The following is a 21,262-nucleotide window of genomic DNA, read 5'->3' on the forward strand; positions in this document are numbered from 1 at the left end:
CGGAGACGGTACGGTAGTCTAAGCCTACGAGTACTAGGCCGCAGAATACTCGATACCATTAACCGACGATTTTCTTCCTCCTTTATGGACTTGCGTTCATATATACGTTTTTTGCTTGCATTTTCTTGAAAAATATATTATAGTTGCTAAACAAAGAAAAAAGAAAAAAAGAAGAAGACATTTTCTTGGTTGTTAAAAAATAATATTTCACATTTTTCAAGAATGCCTAGTTATAAAAAAAAACAAAAAAAAAACACATTTAAATCAGTTTACTCTCTGGAAGACTAATTATTTAATGATGTCAATGACAATTATTAACAATTGTTTATTTGAACAAACAAAAGGAATTGCCAGGTTTCAGAATAACAGATCTACCGAGTACTTTCTTAAAGGCCCCAATTATTCCCACATTTTTATGCAATCGACCAGGGAGCGTTTATATATTTTTAGCTTAATTTTGTCATAAACCGGCTGCCTTGAGGCCTGAGGTTCGACTGAAGGTGCAGGCAATGTTTGAATTTATACAGGGTGCCGGCGATAACTCGCCTACTCTTCGCAAAAGACACCATGGGATCTTTAACATCCGCAAACAACCAATGCTGGCAGGCAGGTCCTTTGACTTTAGTCAGGGCCCTTAGGGATATTTTGGGTCCGTTTGGTTCAAATTCTTCCAAAAGCACCAAATTTGGCCCAGATGTTGCCCATGCCATACTCTTTCGATTTTTGACGGGCGCCCCCCCCCCCCGCGGGGGGGCCCATATTGGCGAAATACTAAATGGCCGCCACCCGGATTAGAGGAAAATCAGTTAAATAACCAAAAGGGTCGGTATCATGTATGATACCACTTTTCAGGGGTATTCGAGGTCGAGGAATCCAATTATGATGTTATTTTGATGATTCGAGGTCAAGGTCAACCCTCAAGGTCATCTTAAAGGTCATTTTTGAGTCAAACATGTCGGTTTTTGAGTTTTTTGTCAAGATTTACGCGAGGTTCACCATTTTATGTTTCTGGGTTGGGTAATCGAACTCTGACCTTATTTTTGACAATTAGAGGAAATATTTACATGTCTATTTCCTAATTTTCAGGCATATGCAGTTCATCAGTCTAATTACAAAGGTACGGATTTTGATGTTTTATGAACTGTATGCCATATCCTTGTGTTTAATTTTTGTGCGATCATGATCCGGGTTCATGTATACATGATTGTATACATGTCATAAATATGACGTCATAGGTCATGTGACCTCGCGGCCATATTGGATTTTATGAAAACCTTAAAAATGGATCCCTGCCTTCATTTTTCGATCGATTCATTTTGAACTTTGACCACTTATAGTACGCCATGTGATTGGATGCATATCCTAATTATGACGTCATAGGTCAGGTGACATGGCGGGATGGACCGGTATGGTCCCCGGATCATACCGCCCTTGGCGCCCGTCAAAAATCGAAAGAGTATGGCATGGGCAACATCTGCGCCAAATTTGATGCTTTTGGAAGAATTTGAACCAAAATATCCCTAAGGGCCCTGACTACTTGGCCTCCCTCTGGTGGAGGGCGCACACATTGAGGCCTCGCCCTGCATAAGGGTAACAGTTGTTAGCTGAATTAAGATAAACCCAGGATAAGACAGCTCAAAGACGAGTGCACATACCTCTAAGTTATCCTGCCAGACCTTTCAAAAGCACAGATGCATATTTGCAATGCATATATATATATAAAGGTTTTATGTGCTATCATTCATCACAAGTTCAACTGTCCAAGACAAGTGGAAAAACATCTAAAAAGGACTTATAACAAAAAAAAAGTTTTGCAAACTTGTTAAGGGCAGTAAACACAATAAAAATTGAAACCTTGGTCAGGTAGTGCTGCAAAACAATGATAACCCCGCCGACAACACTTCAAACATGTTTACTAGCATCTGTTGAGGATAACACGATGCAGGTTCTCATGATTCATCCAATCAAATTAAATCAGTAAAAGTTTCTAATTGAAAAGCTCGACTTACAAGTCGGTAGAGCCGACGACGTGGTTTGCTCGTGGGGTGAAGGAATCCATTTGGGAAAGAGTTGAATCAACATCTCTCAACAAATGGGGCGGTTTGCGATTTAATTTGTCACGGACGTGGGACAAGGATATACCATCTCTCCCACGCCATCTATAATTGTCACGGGACACCTAGATTGGACCAATTCACCCTACTGACAGTTGAGGTCACGTGGCGATTTTCAAGCTTCTTCTTCACTTCCACATCTGCCGTGACAACGCGAGTGGATTCTCGCCGAAATGTCGGCTCTACCGACTTGCAAGTCCAGTTTTTTCAATTAGAAACTTTTACTGATCTGTCGAGGATGTTAAAAAACTTGATCTATAGCATTACGAGTGCTTAATACAATAAATCATTTAAAAAAAACTATATATGATACGCACACTGGATATGTACAATTGCTAAATAATTCTACAATGAAAGGAAAGAAAAGCTTTCACTCAAATTGGACAAGTGTGTGTCCAAAGCTAGAAATGCCATGAAAAGTAATGCAAGTATAAATTGAGAAATACGTGCAGCATTCACAAAGTTCTAAAAATGAGATGCTCATAATAATCCAAAGATAGGCCATAAAACGGGAGGAAAACAAAGAATATTGCAACATGTACGATCCACTGATCTCAAACTGTTGAGTTCTAAACATTTATTACATTTTAGCTAAGCCCAGAATGCCACGAATGGTAGGGGCGAGTATTACAGAGTCGGGGCTTTCCCACACTTCCTCTTTGATCTAATGAACCCAAATATTTTTTTTTTAAGGTGTCTCCACGTGAACCAATTCAAACAAGCCATGATTTTAAAGTAAATCACAATAAATAATAATCAACAATGGGTAATGTATAATCAAATTACGCCTAGGTCCCCCGTCGGTGAAGTGATGCGAGTTGACAAAGTGGAATCCGCAAGGCGGCCATCTTGGATTTTGACGTGGCGACCCAATTTTCAATAGCGTTCTTCCTTATGCGTAGATACACCCACACACCAGATTAGAAGTTAGTAGTTCGTTTATTTTTCACGATATTCCGCTCACAAGGTTCAGACATACATGGCGGCGGCCATCTTGGATTTTGACGTCGTGACCCAATTTTCAATAGCGTTCTTCCTTGTGCAGAGATACACCCACACACCAGATTAGAAGTTGGTACTTCACTTATTTTTCATGATATTCATCTCACAAGGTTCAGACATACATGGCGGCGGCCATCTTGGATTTTGACGTGGGTTGCACCCACACACCAAATTAGAATTCGGTCCTTCGCTTACGCACGCACACACGCACGTACGCACACACACACATGCACGCACACACGCACATGCACGCACACACGCACGTACGCGCACACACACATACACGCACACACGCACGCACACACGCACGCACGTCCGCACGCACGGACGGACGCACACACGGACGGATGGGAAAACCATAGTCCCCCTTTCGCTCCGCGATGCGACGGGGGACAATAAGGAACAGCAGTCACTTCTATCCCCCAACACAAGCAACAAACAGACTCTGATGCCAGACACTGAATGGCCATACAACATGTAACACTGAATATGAACCAAAACTATAGCTACCAACACAAGCTTGAGAAATACACAAAAGTGATGAAGAGAGGATGGGAGCAACTAAATAAAAGAAGCAAGCAAAGGAAATATAAAATAATGGGAGATGTGGATCGGGGGAGATAGGATGACGAGGTCTGGCCTGTATGTTGGATGCACGACGTGACCTTTTCACTGTGATGACTCGGGCCGACCCGCACGCCATCAGATTCGTTCAAGCGCAGAGGCACATATTGCAGGCAGCAGTCAAGGCAAAATGCCCAGACAGGATGTGCAGCAAGTGCATCGACTCATGACCTGTCTCTCAGTGCACTAAGGCGCTTTCTACAGCTGCGCAAAGGGCAAGAATACCTTACCCCTTCACACAGCAGTACTCATCCACCAAAAGCCTCTCCCTTGGGCACAATGATAATAAGGGGAGCCGTGCTTATGCACGCCCGTGGTGGAATGGGGACTTGTAAGCATAAAAGGGAGAGTGGAAAAGTGCGAGGACATGCCTCTGGGTTGCCTGCAGGTTTTGCACTAGTTTACATTACGTTTATCAGCACACATCTTGAGAAGCACATTCTTTCACACACAGAGTAATAACATTAATTTCATATTTATACTCTCAACCTGATACTGGGTCATTCATCAAATTTGGTACCGTCCCTCGGATGGACGTTAAATGGGCTTCTCGTCTGCCAGCATTCGTTGGTGGGCGTTAAAGATGCCATGGCGTCCTTCGCAAAGAATAGGCGAGCAATCGCTGGCACCATGGTCAAATCCCAAATTCCTGCCTTAACTAGTCAAACACCAGGCCTGGACAGTTGGTTCGTGAAGGCTCAGGCCAATCTTAACCCGCCCCCCCAAAAAGGTGGGTTAATAATGACCATTAAAAGAAGAAGAAATACTCTCAACCTGTTACACACACACACACACACACACACACACACACACACACACACACACACACACACACACACACACACACACACACACACACACACACACACACACACACACACACACACACACACACACACACACACACACGTTGATATTATTATTATTATTATTACTAGGACGTGCCCGTACGTGGGTGCCCGTTCGGAAAAACATTCCAAACCGCGTGGCAGTAACGACCACAGAACCCCCCCCCTCTATTTACATGAAATGGTTTGGTCCATTCGCAAAGCCAAAGCGAACGACCACAGAACCCCCCCCCCCCCCTCTATTTACATGAATGGTTTGGTCCATTCGCAAAGCCAAAGCGAACGGCGAACGGCTAAATCGCCATAGCTCGGTAACTACTTGTCCGATTAATATGAAACCTTGAAAAGGCACATCCTCGGGTCCCCAGCAATATACCTGGCAAGTTTCAAGTATATCGGACCCGTGGTTGTCGAGAAACAGCGGTCACAGACAAACACACAGACACACAGACATTCACACAGAGATTACTGGAATTATAGATAGATTATTATTATTCATACCATAGCCGCTTCTGGCAGCCGTTGGCGATAGAAGCACATGCATGCATTCCCAGTTCACTGGTACTCATTTTGCTGACCTCGAAAGGATGACAGGCTGAATCAAACCCCACCTGGTGTTAATTCAACGGCCAACCGAGATTCTAACTCAGGGTCCAAGGATCCCAGGCCAGCCACCCTGACCGTTAAGCCAACACCAGGCTAACATGGTGATATATATATATATATGTATCTGTGCAGCGTCTGTGTTCTGTTGTCTTGTCTTGTGTTGTGTTGTCTTGTCTTGTCACTGAACTACTTTATCAAACTCTTATGAAATCGTACCAAACTTCTGGTATGCACATATCTCTCCCGTCGGTATGTCCTAAGGGTATTTTTTTTTGAAAACTTTTCCAATTTTTCTTCTTTTTTTTTGGAATTTTTTCGGGAAATTTTTTTCGGGAAAGAACCACAAGTCCAATGGGGTGTGTCCGGAGCATGAGAGGCAGAAAGGGACCGTAGTCCTGCCGATAAAAATGAAGAGCTGGCACGGTGCTAGTCATGCATCCTGGGTGGAAGAGGAGTCTATGGCATGATAGTGCGAGATGCTGGCCCTTTCTCCCCATCTGTTCATCCATGAGTCTGCTTTCCTCCTCTGAACTCCCAGAGTCATGGCTCTCCAGGTGAACCCAAGACTGGAAAGACCATACTTGCTGTCGACCAGCCCTTTTATGACCTCGGTCGACAAAAACTCCCCCTCCCTCCCTGCCCCCGTGACATTGCCAAGCGTGACATTGCCTGCCCATTCTACGCTTATTGGCCCTTCAGGCACCACTTAAGCCGAAACCACACCCTTAAACTTGTCAGGCCCTCCAGAAGGTTCATGTCTTGGCAAGAGCATGCCAGAACTCCCACCTCGCTTGGCCCACAAGGTCACTTTTTAAATAAAGAGCATAGAACACAGATGCACAAGAGATAAAACACTAATAAGGGGTTTCAAACGGTCGTAGAAAAACATTTGGAGGAGAGACGACATGCTTTATATATGATTATTGACGCATATTCATTGTACAGTGCATTTTACCTCACTCTTACGCTAAAACATGAACTAAAGGAAATAACTATTCTAATCTGTATATTCTTAGCCGCTAGAAGTCATTTCCACAACAACATATATATATATATATATATATATATAATTATATATATAATTATATATATATACATACACACACACACACACACACACAGGGTGAGCCAGAAATATGGTCATTTTTGAAATTTGTAATTATTGAAGGAAATAAAAAATTGTATTTCAAAATCAATTCATCATGATATTGAGGGACATAACATGTATTATTATTTATTTCTTTTTTTTACCAATTTAGTTTTCTTTTTTGCCGGCAGAACACTGAAGTGACCATGTGGAACTGGTCCGGTGAAGAACGCGCTTTCACTTTGAAAGCTTTTTACAAGAATAATTTTTGTGCAACTGCTGCACAACATCAATTCAAACTCCATTTCAATGTTCAACATCATGGGAATGTGCCATCTGTTTGTGCTATCAAGTTATGGGTTCAGAAGTTTGAGAGAACCGGTTCAGCTTTAAAAGAGAAACCGCCGGGAGCACTCAAATCAGTAAGAACGGCACAAAACATTGAGCGTGTAAGGGAGTCAGTTTTAAGTAGTCCGCATCACTCCAGCTGAAAGCATGCATCAGCCTTAAGAATTTCTCACATGTCACTACGCCACATATTGCATAAGGATTTAAACTTTTATATCTCTATAAAATTCAACTTGTCGGTTGAACTTTTCGGTTCAACTTGTCGGTTGAACGCGACAAATTTCTTTTCTTTGGTGGCATTGCCTTTATCACAGTCAGTCTTCCATGTGTGAACTCGTAGACAAATTCAATTTTTTTCACTTTTACGTTTACGTTTGCACGTGGTAACCTAACTCGCTCACTAGCCAGATGAAGATCCTGAACGACTCTGGAATTAAACAAACGACGTCTTGCTAATCCCACGTCATGGGCGTGGCCAACGTGGCCTCATGCTCCCAGGTGATTGGCTAACTCGCTCGCTCGCCTGACGAAGATCCTGAGTGAGCCATAAAAGGTAACCGATAACATGCAAATTGATGGTGCAGGCAGTGATGTATATATGGGGCTGGGGTCTAGTGCCTTCTTCCTTGCAAACTTGAAAATTGTCACGTGATCGCTCTGAGCTGAGGCAGAGGCTGTAATGTTCAGAACCCAATCGGAAATGCGCTAAGTTATGGCTAAAAATATGGATCTAAAGATGAAAGAAAAAAAAACTCGGCCTCAGACAGACCTTGGATGGACCCCCCCCCCCCTCCCTACCAAACCTCCGCCCCCACACACACAGGAGCCTCGACCCCCATACATTCGCAGAGAGTGTAAACGGGCATGGTATCAGGCAACTTGAACTTGGCAGCCTGGCCTGGCTCGTACGTCCAAACTTCATTCTTCAGACGCTGGTGACCAGGCTGCCACTGATAATCCCCACTTAATCCCAATGCAGCCTGCGTGGGAGTATAGCCACTGATCTATAGTATAGCAGGCAGCGTGGAGTCTGACGGCGAGGATGGAACATCACGTGATCGCTCTGAGCGAATCAGCGAGCTGCTCTGGTACAGGCTGAGATCAGTGTATAATGTTCCTCGCTGAAATGCGCTAAGTTAAATATGAATTAAAAATATGGATCTCGTCATCGGAGGTCATTTTTAGGTAGGCCATGTCCTTCCCAGGCCCAATGGCCATGTCTATGCCAAAAATCAAGTACGTGAGCCTCTCTGTTTAGGAGTCTATAGGTATCACACACACACACACACACACACACACACACACACACAAACACGCAAACTGTGTTTTATTTATATAGATTACCGAAGCAGTGAATGTTTATACATGAGGTAAATGGCAAAAATGCAAATGCGGAACCTGTGAATGCAGCTTTCATGCCGAGAGAGAGTGAGAGAGAGTGAGAGAGAGTGAGAGAGAGTGAGAGAGAGTGAGAGAGAGTGAGAGAGAGTGAGAGAGAGAGTGAGAGTGAGAGTGAGAGTGAGAGAGAGAGAGAGAGAGAGAGAGAGAGAGAGAGAGAGAGAGAGAGAGAGAGAGAGAGAGAGCAGTTTCGTATGGTGCACAGATTAACTGCTGCTGCCATCATTAGTTCCATCATCCATAAAAATGAGTGAGCCCATTCCAGAGGCAGTCTTGCAAGCCCAAGCCAACATGGTTCATAGATGAGGTAGTATGCTTTGGATCATATGCAGTTCCTACCTTTCTCCACACTTTCGCCTTTCAATCACTCTGGTAAAGGTTTATCTTGTTCTCAACGGTCTATGAAACTTGGTACCAGAACTCTACTGGCCTCTATATTTTTGGAGATAATGAGAGGTTTGCATCTTCTTTGCACACCAACGGGAAGTCTTCTGCAAAAGGTAGATTGTGATACTTTCACCTTTGAACTCTGGAGGTTGTTGGTGATGTCACTGACAGTTGTTTCAGGGTTTTTCTAACTTCAAAAAGATCTTACTTATCGAATCTTAAAACCTCAGGCACACCAACGGGGAAGACCAGGGGGAAAAATAGACGAGACAATGATTACCATATTATGGCCTGGTCAAGCACCACAAGTCCAATGGGGTGTGTCCGGAGCATGAGAGGCAGAAAGGGACCGTAGTCCTGCCGGTAAAAATGAAGAGCTGGCACGGTGCTAGTCATGCATCCTGGGTGGAAGAGGAGTCTATGGCATGATAGTGCGAGATGCTGGCCCTTTCTCCCCATCTGTTCATCCATGAGTCTGCTTACCTCCTCCGAACTCCCAGAGTCATGGCTCTCCAGGTGAACCCAAGACTGGAAAGACGGTACTTGCTGTCGGCCAGCCCTTTTATGACCTCGGTCGACAACAACTCCCCCTCCCTCCCTGCCCCCGTGACATTGCCAAGCCCTGCCCATTCTACGCTTATTGGCCCTTCAGGCACCACTTAAGCCGAAACCACACCCTTAAACTTGTCAGGCCCTCCCGAAGGTTCATGTCTTGGCAAGAGCATGCCAGAACTCCCACCTCGCTTGGCCCACAAGGTCACTTTTTAAATAAAGAGCATAGAACACAGATGCACAAGAGATAAAACACTAATAAGGGGTTTCAGAAAAACGGTCGTAGAAAAACATTTGGAGGAGAGACGACATGCTTTATATATGATTATTGACGCATATTCATTGTACAGTGCATTTTACCTCACTCTTACGCTAAAACATGAACTAAAGGAAATAACTATTCTAATCTGTATATTCTTAGCCGCTAGAAGTCATTTCCACAACAACATATATATATATATATATATATATATATATATATATATATATATATATATATATACTGTGTATAGACTGTATATATACTGTGTATGTGTGTGTGTATACATATATATATATATATATATATATATATATATATATATATATATATATATATATATATATACACACACATGCACAGGGTGAGCCAGAAATATGGTCATTTTTGAAATTTGTAATTATTGAAGGAAATAAAAAATTGTATTTCAAAATCAATTCATCATGATATTGAAGGACATAACATGTATTATTATTGTTTATTTTTTTTACCAATTTAGTTTTCTTTTTTGCAGGCAGAACACAAGTGACCATGTGGAACTGGTCGGGTGAAGAACGCGCTTTCACTATGAAAGCTTTTTACAAGAATAATGATAGTGCAACTGCTGCACAACATCAATTCAAACTCCATTTCAATGTTCAACATCATGGGAATGTGCCATCTGTTTGTGCTATCAAGTTATGGGTTCAGAAGTTTGATAGAACCGGTTCAGCTTTAAAAGAGAAACCGCCGGGAGCACTCAAATCAGTAAGAACTCCCCCTCCGGCACAAAACATTGAGCGTGTAAGGGAGTCAGTTTTGAGTAGTCCGCATCACTCCAGCTGAAAGCATGCATCAGCCTTAAGAATTTCTCACATGTCACTACGCCACATATCGCATTAGGATTTAAACTTTTATATCTCTATAAAATTCAAACTGTCCAGGAATTAAGCCAAGATGATGAGATTGCCCAAAATAATTTTTGCGAGGGAATGCATGGCCATGTTGCAGAATGTCATGAATAATTGGCATCCAAGATTGGAGGAATGTGCCAGACAAAATGGTGCGCATCTCCTAGGACCTAGATGTTATTTTCCACATATGAATGGCATGTTATGTACTTCACTTTCTTGTAAGAATTTGTTTTGAAATACAACTTTTTATTACTTTTACATGAGTGTTAAAAATAACCATGTTTCTGACTCACCCCGTACATAGACTGTGTATGTATTGTTACGGATTCGTCACTTCCGTTGTTGTGGTTCTCATCCACTGTAAACATTTTTGGTTGCATGTACTATTATTGTTATCATTTAAGTGATATAGAGATAACTATTTTCAAAAGGTAAAAAAAGTTAGTGTTTTAAAAGAAACCGGAAACCGGATCGGGCCCCAGATGAAGAAGAAGAAGAGGAGGAAGAAAGAGGAAAAGAAGGCGGAGCGAGTAAGGTGGAGCAGAAGCCGAGCTGCTTGGAGGTCTTGGAGCAAACGCAAGCAAACGGGGGTCACTAGCGAACTTTGGGGTTTCCTGGGAAAGGGATTCCTGCGACAGAGTTGTTATCGCTGTGACAGATAAACCTGAGTGACAGGTTTTGCGGTTGATTCCGAAGAGAATCATTGGAATGCCGTTACGTCTCGAGAACAGACCGTTGGCCATTTTGCCTCGCGCCTGATTTCGGATCGCTCCAGGCTTTTCACCTCGCTTCAACCATTTTCACCACATCCAGACGTTAACCTGGTGTGTGTGTGTGTAACGTGGATTTTGAGTGGGAATTTGCGGTTCGCCGATTGGGAGCCGTTGAACATCCATACCCGAAGGTGTGATTTCCCAGTCACCTCTTGAGGGTACCTTTGCCCATCTTTGGCAGTGTGACTGTCAACCAAACGGGATTCTGGTCTCGATACAACATCGTTCTGACGATCACTGGAGTGGATAGACTTTGGCTTGAAGCCGGAACCAACTTTGGCTTGAAGCTGGGACAGAGACATTGGGAATGTTATTTTCGCTCACTTGGAGCACAGTGAGTTATATTGTACGAAACTGATGGTACCATCATAGGAATGATATATTGGTTGTACAATTGATTAATATTGTTATTGTACTGTTATTCTTGTATGACCTTAATACAATACTTGTTTGTTGGTAACAATTGGTGTGGTTTCACCATTGATCTTTGACACACAGAATAACACATCTTTCTGCCGTGACTCCTCTCGAGGCTCGGAGGTACACCGTGACCGGGGTTTGGAGAGGAGCACGTAACAGAAATTTGGGGTCTCGGCCGGGATAGAATTCCCTAACATTCCCAAAATTCCCAAATTTGGAATTTCCTAACATTCCCAATTTTTTTCAAAAATTGGAAAAAAATTTGTGTGAAAGTTAACAGGTGCTAACTGATAGTCACCATGGTGTTTGACGCAGAAAAGTTTGCGGCGTCCCCTAATGAGGCACAGTTCCAGGCGTTAAAAAGATCGGAACTCATGATATTGGCCAAATATTTTAACTTGGAGGTCCGAGTTAGTATGAAGAAAGCAGAGATGCAGACATTGGTGTTAGAGTCTCTAGTGGGACAAGGAACATGGGAAGAGGTAGCCTTGGATTGGTTACCCGAGGAAAAAGGAAATGTGGAGCCCCGGAAAATGGAGATGCAACTGCAGAGCCAAGAAAGGTTAAAAGAGTTGGAATGGAAAGCCGAGGAAAGAAGAGCAAAGGAAAGAGCAGAACAGGAACGAGAACTCGATGAAAGAAGAGCAGAGGAAAGAGCAGAGGAAAGGAGAGCTGAAAAGGAACTTGATGAGAGAAGAGCAGAGGAAAGGAGAGCTGAAGAAGAAAGAAGAGCAAAGGAAAGAGCAGAGGAAAGGAGAGCCGAAAGGGAGTTAAAGGAACGTGACATGGAGTATCAGAAGGAACTTAAACTCAAGGAGCTGGAATTACTGGGAGAACGGAGAGAAGTAGTATCCATGCCGGCTAGTTCGACAACTAGTCAGAACTCTTGGGATGTTGGGAGGCATGTGAGGCTGGTTCCACCCTTCAATGAAAAGGATGTAGCCAAGTTATTTTTACATTTTGAGGTGGCTCAAATGCTAAAATGGCCTGTGGGGTCCTGGACTATGTTAGTGCAAAGTGTTCTGGTGGGTAAAGCTCAAGATATATTTTCGGCTTTACCGATTGATCAATGTGCAGATTATGAGATCGTGAAGAAAGCCATTCTCAAAGCCTATGAATTGGTCCCTGAAGCCTACCGGCAAAAATTCAGGAATGCCAGGAAGAGGGAGAGTGAGACCCATGTGGAATTTGCCAGAATGAAGGAAACCATGTTTGATAGGTGGTGTGACTCGAAGGAGATTGGGAAAGACTACAACCTGTTACGACAATTGATTTTGGTGGAGGAATTCAAACAGTGTGTCCACGTGGACATTAAAGTACATCTGGATGAAAAGAAAGTACCAGAGTTGTATGAGGCAGCAACCGTAGCAGATGACTATGCCTTGACACACAGGATGGGGTTCCACAAACTTAACTTCCCGCCTCGAGTTAGCCTGGGGAGTTGTGGTAAATCAGGTTCGGAGAACAGATTTTCAGGGAGGCGGCCTAGAGAGGACTATGGGGACAAATCTGACACCGCGACTTTTAGGGGTCAGCAGACTACAGTTCCAAGACAGACTTATCTTCCGGGGGGTCCGAGGCAGACCACGAGTTTTTCCTCTGAGCCTACTTGCGCTTTTTGCAATAAACCTGGGCATTTAATGTCCCAATGTTATGCCCTGAAAAGGAAAAATCAGGAGCGGAGTCAAACGAGTGCAACTCCGAATGCATTGGCCAATGCGAGAAATCGTCCTTGGAGGACAGTGCCTTGTGAGGGTTCCCATGCCAAAGTTACGGCATCACAGAACGACCTTGTTCAAGAGGGTTACAAACCTTTTATTTCAAAGGGGTTTGTGTCACTGGATGGAGACTTAACGAACCAGAGACCTGTTAGGGTATTGAGGGACACAGGAGCACATCAATCTTTGATGCTTGAGGGCATTTTGCCATCGCCAGAGAAGACGGCAACTGGTGTTAGTGTTCTTTTACAGGGGGTTGGTGGCTATGTTAAAGCTCCTCTTCATGTCATCCATTTGAAGTCTGATTTGGTGTCAGGACCGGTCACCGTAGGTTTACAAGCCACTCTTCCTGGAGAGGGAATCTCTTTTATTATCGGGAATGATTTGGCCGGTGGTCGAGTTTCTGGTAATCCAATGGTGGTTGAAAAGCCCAGTATGGAAAATAACACCGCACAGTTAGAGCAGGAGATTCCGGGTATCTTTCCATCCTGTGCAGTGACTCATGCTATGGGTAGGAAGCGCTCTGAAGAGAAGGAGAAGGAAGGAGATGTGGATTTGAGTTCCTTAGAGGTATTGGAGGAAAATTCTGAAAGAGGTAATAAGAAAGGGAGTGACATCAAGGAACTTAAGGAAAAGGTGGCATCTGGAACAAAAGAGGAAATGGAGTGTCCGTCGGAGACATCTGGGAACGAGGTTGAACAAACGGTGCTGGTTCGAAAGAGACTTGTTGAAGAACAACACGGAGATTCGGAGATCCGGAGTTTGATTGATAAAGCCGTTACAGAGGAAGAGGCTATGAAGATACCTGTTGGTTACTTCATGAAAGGGGAAATACTCATGAGAAAATGGAGACCACCGGATGTGCCAGCAAATGATGAGTGGAAAGTTCATTACCAAATTGTGGTGCCACCGCCGTACCGGAAGGAGATATTGAGTTTGGCGCATGAGACACCTTTGGCCGGGCACCTTGGAGTGAACAAGACATGTGACAGAATATTGGTACATTTTTTCTGGCCAGGATTGCGACGTAATGTGGCAGAGTTCTGTAAATCTTGCCACTCTTGCCAGCTGGTGAGAAAACCTAATCAGAAAGTCCCATCCGCACCTTTAAAACCAATTCCAGCTTTTGAAGAACCATTCAGCCATGTCATTATTGACTGTGTAGGCCCTTTACCTAAAACTAAGGCTGGACATCAGTATTTGCTGACCATCATGTGCGCTTCCACAAGGTTCCCAGAGGCAGTGCCTCTTAGAAAAATTACTGCGGCAGTTATTGCGAAGGCCTTGATTAAATTTTTCACTTTGGTTGGCCTATCTAAAGTCATCCAGTCTGATCAGGGTTCCAATTTCATGTCAACACTTTTTCAGCAAGTGGTACACCTGTTGGGAGTGGAGCAAGTAAGATCAAGTACTTACAATCCCGAGAGCCAAGGGGCCTTGGAAAGGTTCCACCAGACATTTAAGAATGTGATCAGAACGTACTGTTTTGAATGTGGCAAGGATTGGGATGAAGGAATACCCTTATTGTTGTTTGCTACGAGGGAATCTGTTCAGGAGTCATTGGGATTCAGTCCTTTTGAACTTGTGTTTGGACATGCAGTTCGAGGACCATTGAAATTGGTGAAAGAACAGTGGCTACAGGAGGAGTCACAGTCAACAGTGGTGGAGTATGTGTCAACGGTTAGGCACAGATTGGCAAAGGCTTGTGAAGTTGCAAGAAGAAACTTGAAAGTGACACAGGATAAAATTAAAGTGAGACATGACAAGAAATCTCAGATAAGAAATTTCAGTCCTGAGGACCGAGTGTTAGTGTTGCTTCCTGTTCCAGGTCAGCCACTACAGGCTAGATATTTTGGTCCCTATGCAATCGAAAGGAGGGTTAATGAAACAGATTACGTGGTGACAACTCCCGACCGACGGAAAAAGCGGCAGCTGTGTCATGTCAACCGACTGAAGAAATATTATGAGAGGAAGCCTGTGGAAAAAATGGTTCCTGTCTCACCTGTCTTACCTGTAGTCGGGGTGCAAGAGAATCCAGAGGTTGAGGCCGGTGTGAAGTTTGATAACTTTGATGACCAGGCTTGTCCCAGATTGACGAACACAGAAGTGTTGTCATTTAGATGAGAAATTAGGTCATTTGACGAGGGAACAACAAGGACAACTATCCAGCCTAATTTTTGAGTTTGCACATTTGTTCACAGATGTACCTGGTCGTACTGACCTGGTATATCATGATATTGAGGTGGGGGAAGCCACTCCTGTGAAGCAACACCCCTATCGGATGAACCCTGTGAAGATGGAGTATCTTCAGAAGGAGGTTCAGTATATGTTGGAGAATGACATCATCGAACCAAGCAGCAGTGAATGGAGCTCACCATGTGTGTTGGTTCCAAAACCCGATGGCAGTTTTCACTGTTGTATGGATTTAAAACGGGTTAATGCAGTGACCAAGACCGACTCATATCCCATCCCGAGGATTGATGACCGTATTGATAGAATAGGCCCAGCGTATTGATAGAATAGGCCCAGCTAAATTTGTAACTAAATTCGACTTGCTGAAAGTGTATTGGCAGATTCCTCTTACTGATAGAGCCAAGGAAATCTCGGCTTTAGTCACACCAAATGGGTTGTATCAGTACAAGGTTCTTCCCTTTGGATTGAAAAACGGGCCTGCTACATTTCAACGGATGATTAATAAGCTTATTGCAGACCTTGAGGGGGTGGAGGCTTATCTGGATGATGTCATCATCCACACCATGACCATGGAAGATCATATTAAACAAATTCATGCATTTTTCAAGAAACTGACCAAGGAAGGGTTGACCATCAACTTATCTAAGAGTGAGTTGGTAAAAGCACAGGTGGTGTTCCTAGGCCATGTAGTAGGTCAGGGTCAGGTGCAACTGGTGACAGCCAAGATAGAAGCCATTGATCGCTTCCAAGTTCCAAAAGGGAAGAAGGAGCTTATGAGATTCTTGGGTATGGCTGGTTGGTACCGGCGGTTTTGCAGGAATTTTTCTGATGTGGTAGCCCCTTTAACGAATTTGCTGAGGAAAGAGACCAAGTTTGTTTGGGATGACAAATGTCAAGCTGCCTTTGCCCACGTCAAAGCGATATTAATGAGCTCTCCTGTCCTAGCAGCCCCGGATTTTCAAGAACCATTCAAGTTGGCCATTGATGCAAGTGATGTGGGGGCTGGGGCAGTTCTATTGCAGGAAGATGGTGATGGCGTGGATCACCCGGTGTGCTACTATTCGAAAAAGTTTAACAAACATCAGGCAAATTATGCCACCGTGGAAAAAGAGACTCTTGCTCTCCTGCTAGCGCTTCAGCATTATGAGGTGTATTTAGGAACGACTACTTTTCCTATAAAAGGCTTCACTGATCACAACCCCTTAACCTTCATTCAAAAATGAAAAATAAAAATCAGAGGTTGATGAGATGGAGTTTGGCTTTGCAGGAGTTCAACTTGGAAATTGAGCATGTAAAGGGCAGGGATAATGTCGTTGCTGATGCTTTATCCAGAGTGAACTAACTTTCGAAATTCCTGCAGGTTGTTTGGAAGTTTTGTTGCTTTATTTTGGGGAATATTAATTATTGTTGCTCACGTGAATTGATCATTTGGGGGTGAGTTTTACTTTTGTTTGTTAAAAGAGTTTTTTCATGCAAAGAAAGTTTTCACTATGTTCCAACTTTCTTTCTTGAGGGGAGGAAGTGTTATGGATTCGTCACTTCCGTTGTTGTGGTTCTCATCCACTGTAAACATTTTTGGTTGCATGTACTTTATTGTTATCGTTTAAGTGATATAGAGATAACTGTTTTCAAAAGGTAAAAAAAAAGTTAGTGTTTTAAAAGAAACCGGAAACCGGATCGGGCCCCGGACGAAGAAGAAGAAGAGGAGGAAGAAAGAGGAAAAGAAGGCGGAGCGAGTAAGGTGGAGCAGAAGCCAAGCTGCTTGGTGGTCTTGGAGCAAACGCTGGCGAACGGGGGTCACTAGCGAACTTTGGGGTTTCCTGGGAAAGGGATTCCTGCGACAGAGTTGTTATCGCTGTGACAGATAAACCTGCGTGACAGGATTTGCGGTTGATTCCGAAGAGAATCATTGGAATGCCGTTACGTCTCGAGAATGGACCATTGGCCATTTTCCCTCGCGCCTGATTTCGGATCGCTCCAGGCTTTTCACCTCGCTTCAACCATTTTCACCGCATCCAGACGTTAACCTGGTGTGTGTGTGTAACGTGGATTTTGAATGGGAATTTGCGGTTCGCCAATTGGGAGCCGTTGAACATCCATACCCGAAGGTGTGATTTCCCAGTCGCCTCTTGGGGGTACCTTTGCCCATCTTTGGCAGTGTGACTGTCAACCGAACGGGATTCTGGTCTCGATACAACATCGTTCTGACGATCACTGGAGTGGATCGACTTTGGATTTAAGCCAGAACCAACTTTGGCTTGAAGCTGGGACAGAGACTTTGGGAATGTTATTTTCGCTCACTTGGAGCACAGTGAGTTATATTGTACGAAACTGATGGTACCATCATAGGAATGATATATTGGTTGTACAACTGATTAATATTGTTATTGTACTGTTATTCTTGTGTGACCTTAATACAATACTTGTTTGTTGGTAACAATTGGTGTGGTTTCACCATTGATCTATGACACACAGAATAACACATCTTTCTGCCGTGACTCCTCTCGAGGCTCGGAGGTACACCCTGACCGGGGTTTGGGGAGGAGCACGTAACAGTTTATATATATATATATATATATATATATATATATATATATATATATATATATATATATATATATATATATATATATATATATATATATTATAATAGGCTCCGGTGATTCTGTCTGCCTGTCTGTCTGTCTGTCTGTCCGGGGGTGTGGCTTCCTCCATTTGCAGAGTAGCTCCACCCATTCTTGGAGAGGCTTCATATAAACAAATATCCACCATTTTATTACCTTGAATAGCTTTGAGGCCTGTTTAGTTAGGCCCGTGCTGTCTTTCTCTCTGACACAGGTTTATTTCAACTCTATTTCGATGTAGCATTTCATTTTTAACAGTCGCTAACATAGTTTTAGACTCAGTTGAAAAAAAACGGGAAGAGAATCCCATGAAAGTTTCCATTTATAGAACGAAATGAATTCTCAAAGGCCTGTAAAATAAAGCCCATTCATTGAGTCACCCTCACGATTTTATCTCGAATTCACCATCTGATTTAATTTTTATCGATGGTTTTAGACTCGGTGTCAGAAATAATTGAGAACATTCATGCACACACGGGAAAATACAGAGATATATTACTTTTACCTTTTATGAGAGTCGGCACAAAAACGACATATATATCTTCGTTCTTTCTTATTTCATTCAACATTATTATCCGGGAGTAAAATTATGTTTCAGGAAATTACCGAGAGATATATCTACGTTTTTTTTTATTACTATTTATGTGCGCATACACTTTAAATAGGTTTATTTGAAATCTTTAATTTTCACAATGTAATTTACTTGCCATTGGAGAGGCGAGTGAGGAGCAATTGGAGAGGGGAGTGAGGAGCGATTGGAGAGGGGAGTAAGGAGTGATTGGAGAGGACAGTGAGGCGCAATTGGAGAGGAGTGTGAGGAGGTATTGGAGAGGAATGTGAGGAGGTATTGGAGAGGAGTGTGAGGGGTTGAAGAGGAGTGAGGGGTTGGAGAAGAGCAAGGGGTTGGAGAGGAGCGAGGGGTTGGAGAGTGAGGACCGATTGGAGAGGAGAGTGAGGAGCGATCAGAGATGAGAGTGAGGAGCGATTGGAGAGGTGAGTGAGGCGCGATTGGAGAGGAGAGTGAGGAGCGATTGGAAAGGAGAATGAGGAGCGATTGGAGAGGTGAGTGAGGCACGATTGGAGGGGAGTATGAGGAATTGGAGAGGAGTGTGAGGGATTGGATAGGAGTGTGAGGGATTGGTGAGGAGTGTGAGGGATTGGAGAGGAGTGTGAGGAGGTATTGGAGAGGAGTGTGAGGAGTTGGAGAGGGGCTAGGGGTTGGAAAGGAGCGAGGGGTTGGAGAGGAGTGAGGGGTTGGAGAGTGAGGGCTGATTGGAGAGGAGAGTGAGGAGCAATTGGAGAGGAGAGTGGGGAGCGATTGGAGAGGCGAGTGGGGAGCGATTGGAGAGGCGAGTAAGGGACGATTGGAGAGGAGTATGAGGAGGTATTGGAGAGGAATGTGAGGAGGTATTGGAGAGGAGTGTGAGGAGTATTGGAGAGGAGTGTGAGGGATTGGAGGGGAGTGTGAGGAGGTATTGGAGAGGAGTGTGAGGAGGTATTGGAGAGGAGTGTGAGGGGGAGTGGGATTGGAGAGGTGTGAGGGTGGAGAGAGGAGAGTGTCAGGTGGAGAGGAGTGAGGGGTCACATATGATGTGAAATAAATAAATTGTGTTCATTACACCATTTCTGGATCTGATGAATTGCCAGTAACCATTTTGTAAAATTTAATGTGCAGCATCTAAATCAAAATGTCCAAATGTCACACACGTCCATGCCCGTGGGATTCCCACGGGTGACCCCACTAGTATATATATACTAAGTGTGTTAGTGTGTCTTGGACTACTGAGTATCTTGTCGACTGTACAGCTTATTGTAAATGCCCTCATGCCTACGCACTACGCAGCTACAAGTATGAACAAATGTCCACATCAAATTTGAAGCACCCTCATATATATTTCAAGAAGCAGAGAAGCTTTTTAATTTAAATAATGCAGACATTTGTCCTGAGATTGTATAATAAAGGACTGCCTTTCCTAAAACGGGGGAGAAAAAAAATCTGCAACCATGTCTTGTTTTTAGTAATCACTCCTGTAACTCTTGTGAACAAACCAATAAATGCCTTTCACTTGAAAGCCCGAGGCAGAAATTTGTAGTTTAAAGGACATATTGAATACATTGCTCATCATAATGCAATATTTACAGGTTTTGCCATTAAAACAAAATCGAACCTTCCCAGTGAATGCACAGAAAATAGCATTCCTTTTTCAATCTCAAGGGTGCATTTGTCAAAACGTACAACTCCATTTCCCAAATATGACAAACCACTGGGAGCGACTTTCTAAAGCCACCAACTCACCATCCTGCAGGTCGTGTTGCTCGATTTTGAGCGAGCAAATATCGCCTGAAGAGCAGGACCAAACGTCCCGTTTGTCTCCTCGAGGCAATACTCCCAGCGTGGGGTTAGCGCCTCCTAATGGGAAAAACAGAAATATTCACAAGGCACCTCGAAACCTTCCAATTCCCTTCCTCATGATAAACCCAACTCGTACCCAGATAGCAAGATGCTATTTCATCAACGCTGAATAATTGATGCCAACATTGGTTCAACATTGATTAAGTTACACTTGTTTTCCGAGTTGTAAATCTGATAAAATACCTCATGGTAAATTATAAGCATTCGTTCACGCCACGCACTGAAAGTTTGTGTAAATATACTGTTCCAAAAGATAAGCACCCAAGCGTCATGAATGGAAGGAGGTCACATGGTTTGACAAATAGTGTTCACTACAATTTTCCTACAGATGGACAGGTGTGCACTCTCTGGATTCGTTGTACGTATACCCAATACCATGTGGAGCATCCTCAAGTTTGAGGGTTTCCGAAAGCTATTGAGGCTTTGGAAATCCATACTTATGGTCTCCTCGCTAAATTGAGAGAATGCTTTGAAGAAATTAAATACCATGATACTATTAGACTTTTTCATTGAAGAATTTGTATATAAGGATGGGGCTGGGATGTATCACGACGGAGATTACATCATCCATCATCCCCACATTGTGAGAAAAAAAACCCATTTGCAGCACTTGACAGGATTCCTCACACATCTTCCCTGGCTGGACTATTCTCTCCACCTCATAAATCACCTGTGGAACATCTTAAAACAATAAGTCAGAGCCTATCTAAGACTATTTTATTATATGGAACGACCACACCATGGTAACGGACTAACACACAATGAGCAGATTAAAAGTAACAAGTACAAAAAGTTTTAATTAAAACAAAAGCCCCGTCGATGTTACACAATGCCTAGATTCAGCTGTGCCTATAACGTCGATGTTATAGGCACAGGACATTCCTATTGATTCGATTACTTGATGTTTTTTTTTGTGCAAAGCTGAAAATATATCTCGGCAATTTCCCGTGTGTGGCGACGAATTTTTAATATATCTCGGCATTTTCCCGTCTGTTATTTCAGG

At 43.4% G+C, this 21,262-nt stretch overlaps 1 protein-coding gene across 2 annotated transcripts in view; it reads right to left on the bottom strand.

Annotated features, from left to right (window-relative positions):
- The window catches only part of LOC137425204 (endothelin-converting enzyme 2-like), a 150,956-nt gene that overhangs the window by 71,005 nt on the left and 58,689 nt on the right, over positions 1-21,262 (bottom strand). For both annotated transcript variants that reach the window (XM_068113386.2, XM_078776402.1), the window contains exon 10: positions 20,143-20,256. In XM_068113386.2, coding sequence (XP_067969487.2) covers positions 20,143-20,256 — 114 coding nt within the window. The remainder of the gene's footprint in view (positions 1-20,142; positions 20,257-21,262) is intronic.

This window comes from Myxine glutinosa, chromosome 4 (genome assembly GCF_964187855.1).
Source record: "Myxine glutinosa chromosome 4, kmMyxGlut1.1, whole genome shotgun sequence".
Lineage (NCBI taxonomy): Eukaryota > Metazoa > Chordata > Myxini > Myxiniformes > Myxinidae > Myxine > Myxine glutinosa.